The 15774-nt window shown below is 29.5% G+C and overlaps 3 protein-coding genes across 3 annotated transcripts; 1 reads left to right on the forward strand and 2 right to left on the reverse strand.

The window, feature by feature from the left end:
- Positions 1-2045: 2045 nt before the first annotated feature.
- On the reverse strand, positions 2046-3016 carry EIN_428980 (hypothetical protein; the record flags this gene model as incomplete). Its single annotated transcript, XM_004261875.1, has 2 exons — positions 2046-2399; positions 2423-3016. The coding sequence occupies 2 exons, from the start codon at positions 3014-3016 to the stop codon at positions 2046-2048; spliced, it is 948 nt and encodes a 315-aa protein (XP_004261923.1).
- A 226-nt stretch (positions 3017-3242) lies between these two features.
- On the reverse strand, positions 3243-3812 carry EIN_428990 (hypothetical protein; the record flags this gene model as incomplete). Its single annotated transcript, XM_004261876.1, has 1 exon — positions 3243-3812. One exon carries the CDS (start codon positions 3810-3812, stop codon positions 3243-3245), a length of 570 nt encoding a protein of 189 aa, XP_004261924.1.
- Positions 3813-12747: 8935 nt separating this feature from the next.
- EIN_429000 (Rho/RAC guanine nucleotide exchange factor, putative) lies at positions 12748-15120 on the forward strand (the record flags this gene model as incomplete). The annotated part of the gene is made up of 1 exon (XM_004261877.1): positions 12748-15120. One exon carries the CDS (start codon positions 12748-12750, stop codon positions 15118-15120), a length of 2373 nt encoding a protein of 790 aa, XP_004261925.1.
- Positions 15121-15774: the final 654 nt, after the last annotated feature.

Here is a 15774-nt window from a genome sequence, read left to right on the forward strand (position 1 = left end):
GTTTCTTATTACAATACAAACTTAGAAACATTAAACAATTTCATGCTTATGTGAATAAATCAGCCATACAAAAACATTACAATGAAAAGTTGATGTATTATAAACTCAAAATTAAATATTTACACGTTCAATTGTGATTATTCAACTTAATATGGGTATGTTTATAATAATATTGAAACACTATTTGATGACAAAGTCGGACAAGTAATTGTGTACCATTCTTATTACCACGATTCAGTATACCAAACAAAGAAAAGTTTGTATATATACTAAATAAACTTAAGTCATATACTTACTAAATTACAAACTTCTTTAAAATCTTGAAAAACAAACAATCAACTGTTTTCATGCTTCATTAAATATAATGAGTAATGTTAACAATATATCATAAAATATATTATTGACATGAAACTACAAGACAACAGTGACACACTATTTGTTGCTAAGACAGGATTGTGATGTAAAAATATTAAAATAAATTATTTTAGTTTATAATTTGAAAGAATCGTTTGAGTGTCAAGTAATTTAAAATAAAATAAAAAAACAAAACAGATGTTGAAACGTTTTTATATTGAATATTTGTGATGTTTTTTGTTTTGCTCAGTCTTTTAAATAACACTTATGTTATATTTTAAAATGTGTAAATGTATTTTTTGTTGAAACAAACAGTTTTTACTTTGGTGATGCAAATCAATTTATTTTTAAGTAATTATGATTGATAATTTGAATCTCAATAAAGTCGATATATCAATAATAAATATGTATATTTTCATAGAAACTCATTTTTAGATTTGTACCAGTGCCACCAAAAGGTATGTTTTTATTGGAAGTGAATTTCATTTAAACAATGGGAAGATTTTGTAGCCCCCAAAAATCAAAATTATTTTGATAATTACCATTTGTAATATAAGTGCCGTAATAATTTATTAATTAAATACGATCACTAGTAAAATATTATAAATCATAAACCTGCGAGTAGTAAATATATTATTTAAAAAAATATAATTAGTAGTAATTATAGTCACCCGCTAAAAGGTGTAAATTTACGACAAATGGTCTAAAGAAACCATTTTATAGTTTTTAGAAATTATGATTTTAGATTATGTTTCAATTTGTCATTTATTTCTTTATATCACAAGTATTTCAAAATTAACTATGAATTTACTTAATTTTAAAACATTGTCAAAAATAAATTAAAGGTGAACTGAAAATCAATTATTAATGGAAAAATGTAGTACAAATACACTTACCTGGACAATACCAGAAAACAAAAAGACCAAACCTGTACCTGCGATGGCTTTCGACGATTCGGCAAATTCTTTGGATGTATCAGATTCATTGTGTTATTTGTTTGTGCTGTTTCTGTTAAAACAAAAAGAATTTTGCTATAGTCAATATAAATGGTTACAAACTTATATTGCTTTTAAAAATATTAAGGTGTTCAATAAAAATATGGAAAGTTTGTTATCCGCAGAAGTGTTTATAAGTGTTATCAACCCATACTACAATATCAATGTTTTAGATGGTTTTCTGAGACTGAAAATAATTCAAAAGGATCTGGCAAAAATTTTCAAAGTGAATAAGCCAAGAATTTCCGCTGTTATTAAACAAGAAGAAGAAGCGTGTTATACATGTAATGAATCTAAAAGTAAATATAACATTTCTTTTAAACAATCTGATATACTTTGTTCTAAAACACCCAGAAGATTACTAAAAAAACAAAGAAGTAACAACAGATTATGTTTGGAGTCTTTTTGTTGATGAATGCAACTTGAATACCACAAAAGAATCTTCAATTCGTTGGGCAGAAAGACATGGGTTAAAACTTGTAACGTGCAAACAACTTACATAAAAGCGATTCGATGTAAAGGGTTTAGGAAAATTCGCCCGATTATATTTCGCCTGTATTTTTTTCGCCTGCAAAAAATCAACAAAAGTTCAACACTAAACAATTATGAATCAAGTTTCTTTTTTTATATAAATTTTGCTTAAAATATGTTTTAATATCAACTAACTTTTGTAAACCAAACACTAAAAACCAGTTATTAATTTCTGCTTTTTCTGATCATTTTTCTCAACTTTTTAGTTTTCTGATAATCAGACACTTTTCTTGGCTTTTTTTCATTGTGAGCTTTAGTTGCTTTTTTAGTTTTCTTTTTCAAGTCTTTTAACCTGTCATTTATAGTGTTAACATCTTTTTCCATATTAACAAAAACAAGAGTGCTCTCGTTTAAACTGCTGTGTGGATCTTCTATTCCATTATGCGATGAATGGCAAAAATGATTATAATTTGCAACTTCTGAAAGTGTACTTTTTCTCATAATTTCAATCAATTCATTTTCTTCGTTGACTTCTTTGATTGCAGTATTCATGTCCAAATCAAACAGAATTATGTTTTGCTTGCTAGATAAAATGGTCACACATTTTTAAGGAACACAATTGGGTCAAGTTTGTTTTCGCCGATCAGTTGGTTTTGTAGTTCTTCTAATGTCAAATTTTTCTTAATCGACAAGTATGATTGGCGACTTTTTTGAAGGTCAGTTTCATATGCTTGATATTTCAAATTGATAATTTTTTGAAAAGACAACAATTTTTCCAAAAACTTATGGATGACTGGATGTGTCGTGCCGATGTATCTGTTAAGTGCGGAATGGAAACTTTCTGACCTGTTATTTGTTCTTTCAGATAATCCAAACACCGACCAATTTGCTGTTCTAAACACGCCTTTGATATAGTTGTTTTCGAAATACTCTAGAAACTTTTCAAAATCTTCATCACCACACATTTCACTTTTGATTCTTTTGAATGTTTCAACAATAACGTCTTCTGGTAAATAAGCAGTTGCCATGAGCATTTTGACACCCAACTTAAAAGTGTCTCCTTCCACAAAACGGCGAGACAATCCCATTGTCAATACTCTCCTGTACAGAGATTGGCAAAAGTGGAAATGACAACATTTTATTGTCACCTCATTTCCAAACAGGTCTTTAAAATGTACAACCTCAAAATCCCCCATAACGACAACATTATTGTGAAACACTTCTTTATCACACAATCTTTCAATTTGATTGAATAGTTTCGAATAAGTCTCTTTTGTTTTAGATGTCAAACAGGCATAAAAAACGGGGAAAGACTCTCCGTTTTTTAAAGCGTGCAAAGTGTACAGTTGTGAAAATAGCTCTGTAAATCAGTTTAAACTGACATTCACAAACAATTCAATTATTATAACAACAAAGTCTTAACTAAAACAAACTAGGACACGATTTAAAGGTCCCATCCATCATTATCACGTTTGCATTGATGAAAAACTCAAACAAATTCCTGTTTCCAAAAATTAACATGTCTTCGTCTCTAAACAACAGAAATGTCATTTCTTCTTCAGTAAAAGTAATTTCTTCAATTTTTGATGGATTTGTTGCTATTTCCTTTTCCAATCGAATGGTTCTTGCACAAGCAGACAGTCTTTTAACGGAGCCTTGAACATAATTGTCTACTACAATTTCAGCGGTAGTTTTGTTTTTAAAATTAATACTTTTGGCTGTTTCTTTCATTTTTAAAGAGCACAAAGTATCATAATATGATGTAGAATCATGTTCGTGCGGTAAATCTTTCATACATCCAGTTTCTGTGGCGTTTACCATTGCACTACCTTGATACTCAACTTTAATTCTTTTACGACAGCCAACAATTGCACATTTAAAAACGATTCTTTTCGAATCAGTTGGAATGTATTTATAACCATCCACAAATGGTAATAAACAATTTCTTGAAGAATTCAATACAATGAAATGTGGAGGCTGTGGAGGATTCATATATAAAAACATATTGAGATGGTTATTATTTACACAACTTTAAAAGAAAGGTTGTTTATATTAATAATAACTTTAATATCATCTAAGAATAAATTGAGTCGTTAAAAATATCTATCTGATAATAAGTTTTATTTTTAATTTTAAACAAGTGGTTAAAGTGGGTTTTTGTCAGTTTTGCGCTAAGTTGCTTTGTTGAACTTCTTTTTGATTGGAAATGGTAATTTTTGGAAATGCTATTGATTATATTTGCCTCTTGTTGACACACTAAAAGATCTTCTAAGCTTTTTGTTGCCAATTGTTTGATTCAAATTACATATAAATTATAATTCTATGATTCGGATTTTTATTTTTATAAATGGTTTGAAATAAAAATATCGTTTCAGTTAAATTTACAAAAAGTTGAACTTCTATTGAATTTTTTCAGGCGAATAGTAATCAGGCGAAAAATAATTGGGCGAGTTATCCGTTTCCCGATGTAAATTCCATTGATGTGTTAAATTACTTTTTGACTCTTTAAAATAGTGTTGATAATTGTTTTTCTGGTCTTGTTGTTAACATGGATGAAATGGGTTACAGTCCAAGAGCAGATTCTAAGGATGGACACTGTTTTGTTCCAATGAATTATGAAATGAAATTTGTGTATTGTCGACAAGAGAGGGATGAACGACATTGCACTTTAATTGCCGCAGTTGCTGCTGATGTTTCAACTCTAAAACCAACTGTCATTTTGCACGTTTATTCCATTCCAAATGAATATAGGTGTAATGAACTAACGGAAAATAATGTTTTATTCCGATACGGTGTGTCTGGATTCATTACGCGTGAAATTTGTGAAGACTGGATTAGAAATGTTCTGCTTGATTATATTAATAGAAAACGCGTTGAAAATAAAAATGAAATGAATGCGCTTGGAATTGAAATAAAACTGTCCGATCTTAGAGCTTGTCTAGTGTGGGATAATGCAAAAAGCCACAGTTCCTCGATTATTGAATTGTTGCTCGCTGAAAATAACATAACTCTTGTTAGATTAACTCCACATGCTTCTCATTTCCTTCAAGTTCTTGATTTGGGAATATTTGGTAGGCTTAAAAGAAGAATGTCTTCTTTAAAAGCGAACGACAGTTTTTTAAATTTGCTTTTTCAAGAAGAAGTCGAGAAGGAAGATGTGGATGGTAATTTATTTTGGGAAGATAAAAAACCAGATTTTTACAATATTGAACTCGGAAACAGACTAAGAGAGTTGATGCTATTGGTGGATTCTTTTTTGTGGTTACAACACCTCCTTTTAATATTATTGCTTTTAAACAAGCTGGATTAGTCAACTGGATTGACAAAAAAAATCCAAAGTGTCATGTATCCATTGAACATTGTAAATTTGTAGAAACGCCCCAATACAGAGAATTGTTTAAACAGTTTATTCCAAAACCAATTCCGTTGCTTCAAAAGAAAAGAAAGACAGTATTACTCCCTTTCCAAATTGAAGTTAAAAGAAAAGAAAGGGAAGTAAAAAAGCATTAAAGGACCAAAATAAGATAAGGAAAAAAGAAACCATTGTTTTAAGATTGCCGTTGTCTTCTAAACCATTCAAAAAACTTGACAAAAAATGATTAATTATTTTCTTATTTTCTTTTTTTGATTTTTTCATGTTATTTATGTTATTCTTAATGTTTTTTATAATTATAGTATAAAATAATAAATTATAGTTTCTTTAGACCATTTGTCGTGTTTTTATTGCTTTTAGCGGGTGACTATAACTGTTTATTTAACTAAAATTAATAATAATTATTATTAATGTTAATAATTAAAAATATTAATAGACAATTAATATAATGTTTTAAAAACTGGGATATATACGTTATTTAATAATCCAATAATTTAATCAAATAAAACTATAATATATAGTAAACAATATGCTGATAATAAACTTACGTACATTAGTATATAATAGTTATATTATTATTTAATAAAAAATACAAAAAATGTAATTATTCCATAAAAAGTAATGTTTTTGTTTTTATTTGCTATAAAAAATAATAAAACAATTATTATATTAATGGTTTTCTTCAATTCGTAAATTCCAAGAATAACGAATTTTCTTAAAACATGACAAGTGCCCGCAAATTTATACAATTTAAGACTAATGTAGGCGGTTTTTAATAATAGAGTCAGTCTGTAAACGTTGTACACCTCAGAATCTTCTAAATAACGGCTAAATCTTCTACAAAAAAAATAAAATCTTAAAATAGAACATTAACCGGCCAATAGTATTTTTTTCTTTGGCAAAATGCACGAGACGCAAAAAATTGTGTTTTTTTTATAAATATAAAAATGAGAAAAAAATTCTAAAAATAATTTACATATAAATTTGCTATTGTATGAAGAGGCATCTTTCAGCAATTTTCACATTACAGCAAGAGATCAGACACTAGGTTTTTACAACTATTCTAATGCGATTTTAGCTTTAAGTTTGAAAAATAATCGACCACTTTTTTTCCAGACACTAGTAATGAGTAGAAAAATCTTTATCATAACTGTGACAACATCGGAGTAGCAAGACAAACTTATTAAATTTATTTTTTTCGTTGATTTGTGCAGAATGGGTTTACAAAAGAATTGTTAGTTATTTAATTAAAAAAAATCTAAAAATATTTTTAAGACATTTAATCTAAACAAAAACAATAACCAAAATTTCAATTATATTTTTTTAAACGCGTTTTTTTGCGTCTCGTTTATTTTAATCGGTTAATAAACATACCAATACATTTTCTTTTTATATTATGTTTTTCTTTTTCCAAATCAAAAAGAACATAAAACCAACAAAATCATTTAATTTCAAGATCTTCTCTTTTTTGTCGTAATCAACAAACACCTCAAAAACCATGCCAAAATGACGATATCGAGTTGAGACCGTTCAATCGGTGAGAGTCAACTGGTTTCCACTTGATTAAGTAAACATCGTTGAGTAATTAAATAAAATCCAGCGTATTCATAGAGAAGTATTTTAAAACTAATCAAGTGACCATTGCATTATTGGATGTAACTGATGTATCAAATTGTGTGTCCTAATTTGTAAGCACATGTATAATAAACGTCATAAGTTAACAAACTTTCAGGTTGGGTTCAGTGGTTTATAGGTTTCAGATGATGCTTTAAAACGTGGTTTACATTTAAACTATTTTATATTATAAATATATAGTTTTCTTTTATATAGTAAATTATATAATTATTAAATTATTATTAAATTAATTAAATAAAATCATATTTTTATAAATGTATTATAATTTTTACACTGGAATATTTGTATTTTGAATTAAATATCATATACAAATTCAATTTACATTTCAATTAAAATCTTCGAGTTTTACTTGTATGTTCTTATACAACAACAATCCATGCTTTGTTTCAATTTGTGATCTTTCGACACTTCGGTATTTCTCTCTTAAGGTTTTAAATACCTTTTTCTTTTTTACTTCTTCACTCACTTCGTTTAAAACAGTTGTATTTTCACATTCTATAATTTGTTCTGGTGTAAAAAAGCAACTCAACTTTCAACAAGATTGTTTTACAACTTCACAAACTGTAGCAAATTTGTTAAGAATCCTTGGCACTAAACCACAAGAAATAAAAGATGATATCACATTTTTGTTGTTGTAACATGTTGCCACAAATTAAGCACAGACATTATTTGAAGTGAATTAAACGAGAAATTTAAATATGAATCCTTGAGGAAGCACTTTTCATTATTGCAGACCCTTTTCTGGTTACCTAATATCCCACATCGAGCATTTGAAGAAGATGGGATGAATGTGTAGGCAGCAATACATCTTTAACATTATTTGCAGTCAAAATAGACACCGATTCCAATCCCAAATGCGACCCAAAGCTATCCAAGATCAAAATTGCTGGATAATGATAAAAGTGTATGGCCCTCCTTTCGACCAAATTCGTGATAAATACAAGTGTCAACCATTCATTAAACAAATAAGTATTCATAAATGCTTTTTTTCGAGTGCTTTATATACACATTCTTTTTTGTCATTCCAAATTCCAAAAGTTCCTTTTCAATCGTTTTGGTTGGTACAATAAATAACAATGGCAATGTTGTTCCATCCATACAGATGGCTCCCATCATAGTTATTCTGTTTCCATTCCTATATAAAGGGAAATAAACACATCCGTTTCTTGCAACGTTTGAAACAATTATTGCTTTATTGGATTTGTCAGTCCATTGCTGAAATCCTGATTCGTCACAATTAAAAACAAAGCTTATTTGAATACCCGTTGTGTTTGTTTCCAGGTAATCAAAAAACAAATTGATTGATTAGGTTGTCACTTTTATCCTCTCACTTATTATAGGAATTCCTTTTACTGTTGATAATCGAGGTTCTTTTCCTATTAAATCACATAACATCCACAAGTTAACGTCTTCTCTGCCAATCTCATTTGCAACAAACAACATCAACTCTGAATAGCCAACTGGATCATTTTCAAATTGTTTCTTTTTAATATAATCAACAATTGAGTTCTTTTCGATTGAACTAAACACTCTTCTTCTGCCAGAAACTCCCTTCTCTTGTTTTATCATTTCCAATTGCCTCCTTCACACACTAACACTCACTGAAGATGTAATACAGGAATAAAAATTTGAATTTTGTATATTACACTTTGCTGACATATACTCATACAATCTGTACATTTGAATTCTTCTGTTATGTGCGGTTTTGTTTCTTTTTAGACTCACAAACCTAATTATATGATTCATTATTGCTTCATATTCAGCACCCCTACCACTTTTAATTAAATAATCAAAAAGAAAAGTACAATCAAAACAATCATCTTCCATTTCATTCCAATTTGCACATCTCTATTTGAATTGTCATTGATGCACTCCATTTCTATACTTGATTCCGTGAATGATTCACTTTTTCCACTTTCTTGATTGTGTTGATTATCAATTTTAGTATAAATGTGATTTGGTCAATTACATCGTTGTTGTCAACTTGCGCCATAATAATCGGTTGTTCATTTTTAAATACCGGTTCGGGTTCTTCGACTGGAATTGGTTGAATGTAAATGGCTTGGTCATTTGGAAAGGGAATGTTGTCTTGATATATACACCTCATCAATTGTTAAACCCCATTTCTTGGATTTGAAAATCGGTGGAGATAATTCAAACAAATTACATTGTGGTCATTAATTCCTTTTATTATATTTAGTGTTGTCATTATGTTATTTGTTATTTCTTTCATTGTTATGACCCATTCAACAGTCTTTTGAACTTTTACAATTGAATCTTGTAGTTTTGTTGTTGCATTATTATAGATGTTAGTATAGTCGTAAATGCTTTTGTTGTGGTTTGAAAGAAGATCGTAGTTTAGTTTTTCTAACTTATCTCTCAATGTTTCTTGGTTAATGACACTTTGATTGATAGTAATTGATGGTTTTAACATGTCATTAAAATCGTATTGATTCATGTTTATAACAGACCATGTTGAAAAAACATGAAACGGAAGTGGTTGTTCAGTGCTCATTTGTGTTTTAAATTTTCAGTTTCTATGATTAAAAATTAGTTATTTTTAGGTTTTAGTTTTTTTGCTTTGTTTAATAAAAGAATTTTTTTGTTTTTTAACTTTGGTAATGATCTGTTTATTGACCCATTTTTTTCAAGTGTAAAATGGCTTTCATATTAAATTATATATTTGGTAAAAAATTATTGGTAAATATTGTAATATTTCCATGTAGATTTCTTATTTGTATATTTTTAAAAATATAACAAAAAACAACGTTTGGGGAGTGTACAACGTTTACAAACTGACTCTACTTTATTTTTGTAACTGACGTTATATATTTATCGTTGAAGATTTATCGAATAACATTTCTATAAACCTTAAAATGTTATTTGTTTATTGGAATTATTTTTTTTCCACCACCACATTTAAAAATTTGATGGGTTGGAACAAAATTCACTTCCAATATTTTTTTTGGTGGCACTGTTTGTATTAATAAAGTCTGTTTTCTATTAAATGATATTGGGGTTTTACTATAAAATATAATAACAGTATTATAATTTATAATAAAAATAAAGTGGTTTTTCTAAAAAATGGTTTGTATTTTATTTTTTTGTTTTTTTAAAGTGTACTAAAAATAACAAAAAATGAAATTACTTCACAACTGAAAAATTTATAAAGCAAAAACGAAGAATAAGTTGGTCTTGAAATGTGAATACGACGAAATAAACTATGTCTACTAGGTTATTCAAAATGAATATTATGTCAATTGTTATAGAGCAGACATGTCAAATTATCATTTGGGTCATATCGAAGACGACAACAAGTGATATGAAAAAAGTCAATGCTTAGGATTTGTTTATCATTAGTTTTAATCAATGACAATTTTATTAATAGTTTATGGTTTTTAATTAGCGATATTGGGTATAGTAAATAATGGTTTAATATTTTCGGTCTTGTTCTTTTCTTTGTTATATTTTTAGAATAACGCTAAATAGAAAACAGACTTTATATTAAATTTTTTGAAATAATTTAGTTGACTTTCTGACAAGACACAATAAACACATCAACATTTGTGGGTCATCATAAGTGTGTTTATTTTTACCAAGTTCAGTTTACACAAATTGTGTGAAAATAATCCAAAACATATACTTTCCTCAATATGACAATAGTAGTTTGTGTCTGTATAAGTAAGACAAATTTTCTTAATATCAAAAAACTATTTCGGACTTGAAAACTTTGTGTGTTGGATGTTATGTTTTTTTATCCAATTAGAAATAATTTAACCCTTCCAGTACCAAAAATTTCCAAAAAATGTAAACTTATTTATATCTTATTTATTTTGAGTGTATATTAGAAAGAAATCATGCAAAAAACGCTTTAAACTTTTTACAACCATGGGGAATACCAGGAAACAAAATTAATAGTAAAAAATAATTGAATTTACTACAAATAGTAAATTTTAACCTAAAATCGTATTTTTGTTGAAAAAAGGTTCACTTTTTCTGTGTGGAAAACTTGACGACTTTTCCTGTAATTATTTTCAAGTTTAATTTTTTTCTTTTTATATCAAAAACTTGTGTATAGTATAATAAACTATACATTATAAGTCTTTCTAAAAACAGGGTTTTAAAAAAAGAAAACGTATCAAATAAAATTCTGATAAAATTCTTTTATTGAAAAACAAGGGATACGTCATACTTTGATAATTCCAAAAGTAATTATTTTAATTTAGTTTACATTGTAAATGTTTTAATGTTTTGTAAAAAAGTTAATTTTTTATTGAATTTTAATATATGTAACAAACAATCAAATACTATTATATTGTATGTGCAACCACACTGATGGTTAGCGTTCTCACTTTATGAACTTTTGTTGAGAATCATATGTATACGAGATATATTTACGAAATTTTTCATCTTAACTATCGTTTTAAAAAAATCGTTTTCATTACACAAAATAAATTAAATGTATATTAATAACATTACTACCTTTTTCACATTTTAAAGAAAGAACCTTAATAAACATTACTCTAAATTATTATAAAATATATTTTATAACTAATATGTATGACACAACTGTGTTAGACTTTTAATTTATATAACATACAAAAATAAAACGTGCAAACTTTTTATATATTATAAATGATACATCAAACGTGAACTGAAAAATACAATATTAAAAATAAATACTGTATAATTTAGAATAACTTTTAGTTTACGGATTTAAGTTTAATTTCATTTGTATGCGTGTTATAACAAGCATATTTCTGGTATTGGAAGGGTTAAATGATAAATGGTGTATACTGTGTATTTTAAATAAAGATTTTATAAACACAATTAACAATGATTCATAAATAAAATTGTGTTATTTGTCGTAATATGGGCTTCATATTATTTCACAAAAAAGTTATTAATCTTTGTGTGTTGATGATAAATATCTATTATTAAAATGTAACCTTAACACCCAAGCAACATTAATAAGACGAATTTGTTATAATGAACAATTCATTGTTAAGTGATTTTTTGGTATAAATAATATGTAGATGATTTCTTAATTGATAAAATTTAATCTTCATTAATAATACATTATATGTCTATACTTTATTGTTGAAAATGGATATAATTTGTATGAGTTATGTACAGTCCAATTTAATTGTTTTTTATAGTAATTAAAATTCATATAACTTACCAGCCGAACAATGGTTAAATTAAGATATTAAAACACCTTTATTCAGGAAAAAAACCCGAATTTGTACACATTGCATTCGTAAATTACAACCATTATTGTTTTCAGTTGGTATTACACCTTAGCTCCTTCTCATTATGGCTTGATTCAATTTACATGCACATTTTATTAATTATATACAATTTTATTGAACTGAATTACAAAATGTTCAATAAAGTTTGGTGTTTAATATTGTTGTTTTGTTTGGCAAGTATTTTAATTTTTTATTTTTGAAATTGTGTTTTTGAAATTATACAAAATGGTTTTCAACATGTAACAATTAATATCATATTTTACTATAATTTAAAAACAAAAAAACTATTTCCATTAACTCTAGTTCAAGATACTAAAAATTATAATCTTTTTGCTTTCAAGTATTTAATATTTACAATTAATTATTATATTATATTATTAATTGAAATTAATTATAATGTCTAATTAGTTAGAGTTAAAATAAAAAAAAAATCATTTGAAATGTTTAATACTAATAGTACTTTAAATAGTACTTTTTGTTAATAATATATATATACAATAACTTGAATCAAGACGTCTAAAAATGAATGGTATAATTATAACAATATAATTATAAATTTATAGTAAAACGAAGAGCGAAGGAATAAGTAAAGAAATCAGTCAGTTAAAGGACTAAGACGGGAAGAATTGAACAATGAAAGAAAAGAGGAGAAAACTCGAAAATAGGAATGGCGACAAAATCGCTTATTGTTCTTCAATCGCCGACAGTGAGTATTTCCTTTCCAGAAACACTTCTTCAAAACCCAAAGACACGGACAACGACGTTGTTTGACATTTATAACACACACCAAGTTGCCGACAAAAGCGCGAGTGTTGGTGTGATAGAAGACGACTGGTCTGACTTTGAGATGGAGGAGCTGCGCGCACTGATTTTTTACTTGATGGACCGTCCTTATGTGATGGTGTCTTCTGACGTGAAGAGTGTGATCCCACAAATTGGGGTGTTGGTTAAACATGGAGTTGGAATTAATGAGGCTGTGTCGTATTTCATGGTTGAAAGCAAGTTGGAGGCAGTGAGAGTTCTTGTGAAAGGGATGAATGAGGAACTTTCGAATGCGATTCAAAACAACAACAATGTGGCGGATAAAGTAGTGATACAGAAGATGTTTGCTGAAGTTGAGAAACAGAAGAAGACGATAGTGGGGAGGTGTCCACGAGAGATAGAAAACATCAACGAGTGGGCAAAAATGAATATGCTGACCCCTGTTTCTGGGAGCATATCTCCACGTTTTGATACTTCGATGTCTCCAAAGAGTCACGACTATTTCGAAAAGAATGTAATAAAGAAGCCAATGGGGCGTGGGAGGGCAGAGACGTGTTTTGAGATGGGGGACAACAGTGGGTTAGACTTTGTGAATGAGAAAAAGAAAGAACACACAGAGAAGAAACGCAGTGAGAAGAGGCGAACAGTCGAGAAGTTTGGGAAGGTAGAGAAGTGTGAGAGACGTGTGGAGAGTCCAAGTTTTTTACCACTTGGGCCAAATGAAAAGAACGAGAAAGAAGACACAAAACAAGATGAGAAGGAAACTCTCAAAGACGGTGTGAGTGGTGGAGAGTCTAAAGATGAAGTAATGAAAGAGGAGAAGCAACAACTGACTATGAAACAGAAAGTAGAAGAAACACTTTCAGCGTTTAAGGTGACAAAAGAGAAGAGTGAGCCAATCGCATTTCGACAGACGTCACGATTCTTTAAGAAGAAAGGCACAATTGCAATCAAAGAGAACACGCCACCAAGTGTAGATATAGCTCACAAACAAAATGGGTCATGTGGAACACTTCTTGAAGAATCTCTTGTTGAGGGGCGCTCAAGTTCGACGGAGGGAAAGATCAATGCAAAGCACTCCCGACTGATGGGATTGAAGCGTGATAGGGTCCAGAGTGCGGTGATTGACTTGTCGCGATTACAACAAACCCTCAACGACAATCCACTGAGTCGATCGAATGTGCACAGCTTCCCATCACAGCAGACTTTTGTGAATTGGACAAAAGAAGCTGTTCAGAAGTTGACAGTGATAGAGAGTGCGGTGAGGGGGTGTCTAGTACGGCGGAAGTACAAAGTGAACAGTTTGTTAATGCGCAAGAATGTCATCACAGAGATAGCAGACACAGAGAAGAACTTCTCAAAGAATATGATTCTGATGGACGAGTTCTTCCGGAAGCCTCTCTTGTCTTTGGCCGAACAGAAAGTTGTTGCAGCGAGTGATGTGAGTCTTGTCTTTAACAAGTCGTTTGAGCAATGTCTTCGCAATAGTATTGAACTGTCAAAGCGATTTCGAGAGATGTGTGTCAACTTCAAGGCAACAACACTACTTGGTGAGAAGATAGGGGAGTCAATCTACTTGGCTAGCGCTTTACTTGTCTTCACAATGGATTACAACATCTCACTGAAGACGTGGAAGGAGATGAAGAAGGCGGGATGCGTTCGTACGTTGGTTGATATGAATTTGAATGAAAAGGAATTGGAGAACAGAACACTGGAACAACTCCTGATTCAACCCGTCCAACGTTTAATGCGATATCCGATGCTGGTCGACGTGCTAATTAAAGCGACCTACAAGAGAAATCCTGACTATGAGTGCCTCAAGAACGCTTACACACAATTTGAGTTGTTTTCAAATGTCGTCAACGAGCGGACTAAGATGAGAGATGGATTGCAGGAAATGTGTGAGGAGTTGAACAACGCAGATCTCTTTGTGATGGGAAGGTTGCTTGTCTCTAAATATCAAGTTGAAGTGAAAGACTCGAAGAAGAAGGGATGTATAGTCTGCGTCTGTAATGACATGTTGATCGTCTATTCCGGAAAGACTAAGGACAAAACAGTCATATTGGAAATCAAGTTGTCTGGAAGCGTCAATCTCGTGCAGAACGGAAAGAGCGTTGTAATCAACGAGTATGGAAAGGCTCCAGTCACACTTGTATTCAGCGACAAACGGAATGCAGAGAGCTTCAATAAAGTTGTCTCCGGGATGATTCTTGACGAGTGGTATGTCCTCGACGACGACAGGTCTTATGGTAAACTGTTAGTAAATCTATTGAATTGATTTTTTGTTATTCAATGTTGTTATTGATATTATTTATATTTTATAAACATATGTAAATGAAACTTAATTTATATTCAAGCAGAAACACTTTTGTCAAGAGACTTTTAATCAAACAAGTTAAATGAAAAAAGGTAGATGTATATTTATTATAACAATTTTTACTATATGAAATACTTATTGTTATTATTATTTATTATATAAATAGAATTATATATAATTTGTATTTAAACCAAAGTATTATAGCGGTAATTTATATACATTAGACGAGGAGTTGACTGTGATAAATTCTTGTGTGTTACAAAACATTTCAATAGTCTTAAATAATAACAGCATAAGTTTATAATATACGGTACAGTCTTTCAGAACCTTTCACCCAACCTATCCCTTAGCAGTGCTTGAGCTGCATCTCCAGCGATTGCCAGTCTTTGGTTGGATTCATTTCTTCAAGACCCCTTTGACTTACTTGAATTTCAAATTCATCTGCATATGAATTCTCAACTTCTCCTAAGTCTCGGGAAGTATATTCTTTCTTGATGACTGTCACTAGTCAATGTTTTTAGTGACACATTCAAAATATTACAGTTTTTCCTCGTCAAAACACTCAATCCATAATATATGGATTAAATCCATTGTTGATTGCTTTTTTCTTTTTAG

This window comes from Entamoeba invadens (genome assembly GCF_000330505.1).
Source record: "Entamoeba invadens IP1 unplaced genomic scaffold scaff_1105074726713, whole genome shotgun sequence".
In the NCBI taxonomy this organism is placed as follows: domain Eukaryota; phylum Evosea; order Mastigamoebida; family Endamoebidae; genus Entamoeba; species Entamoeba invadens.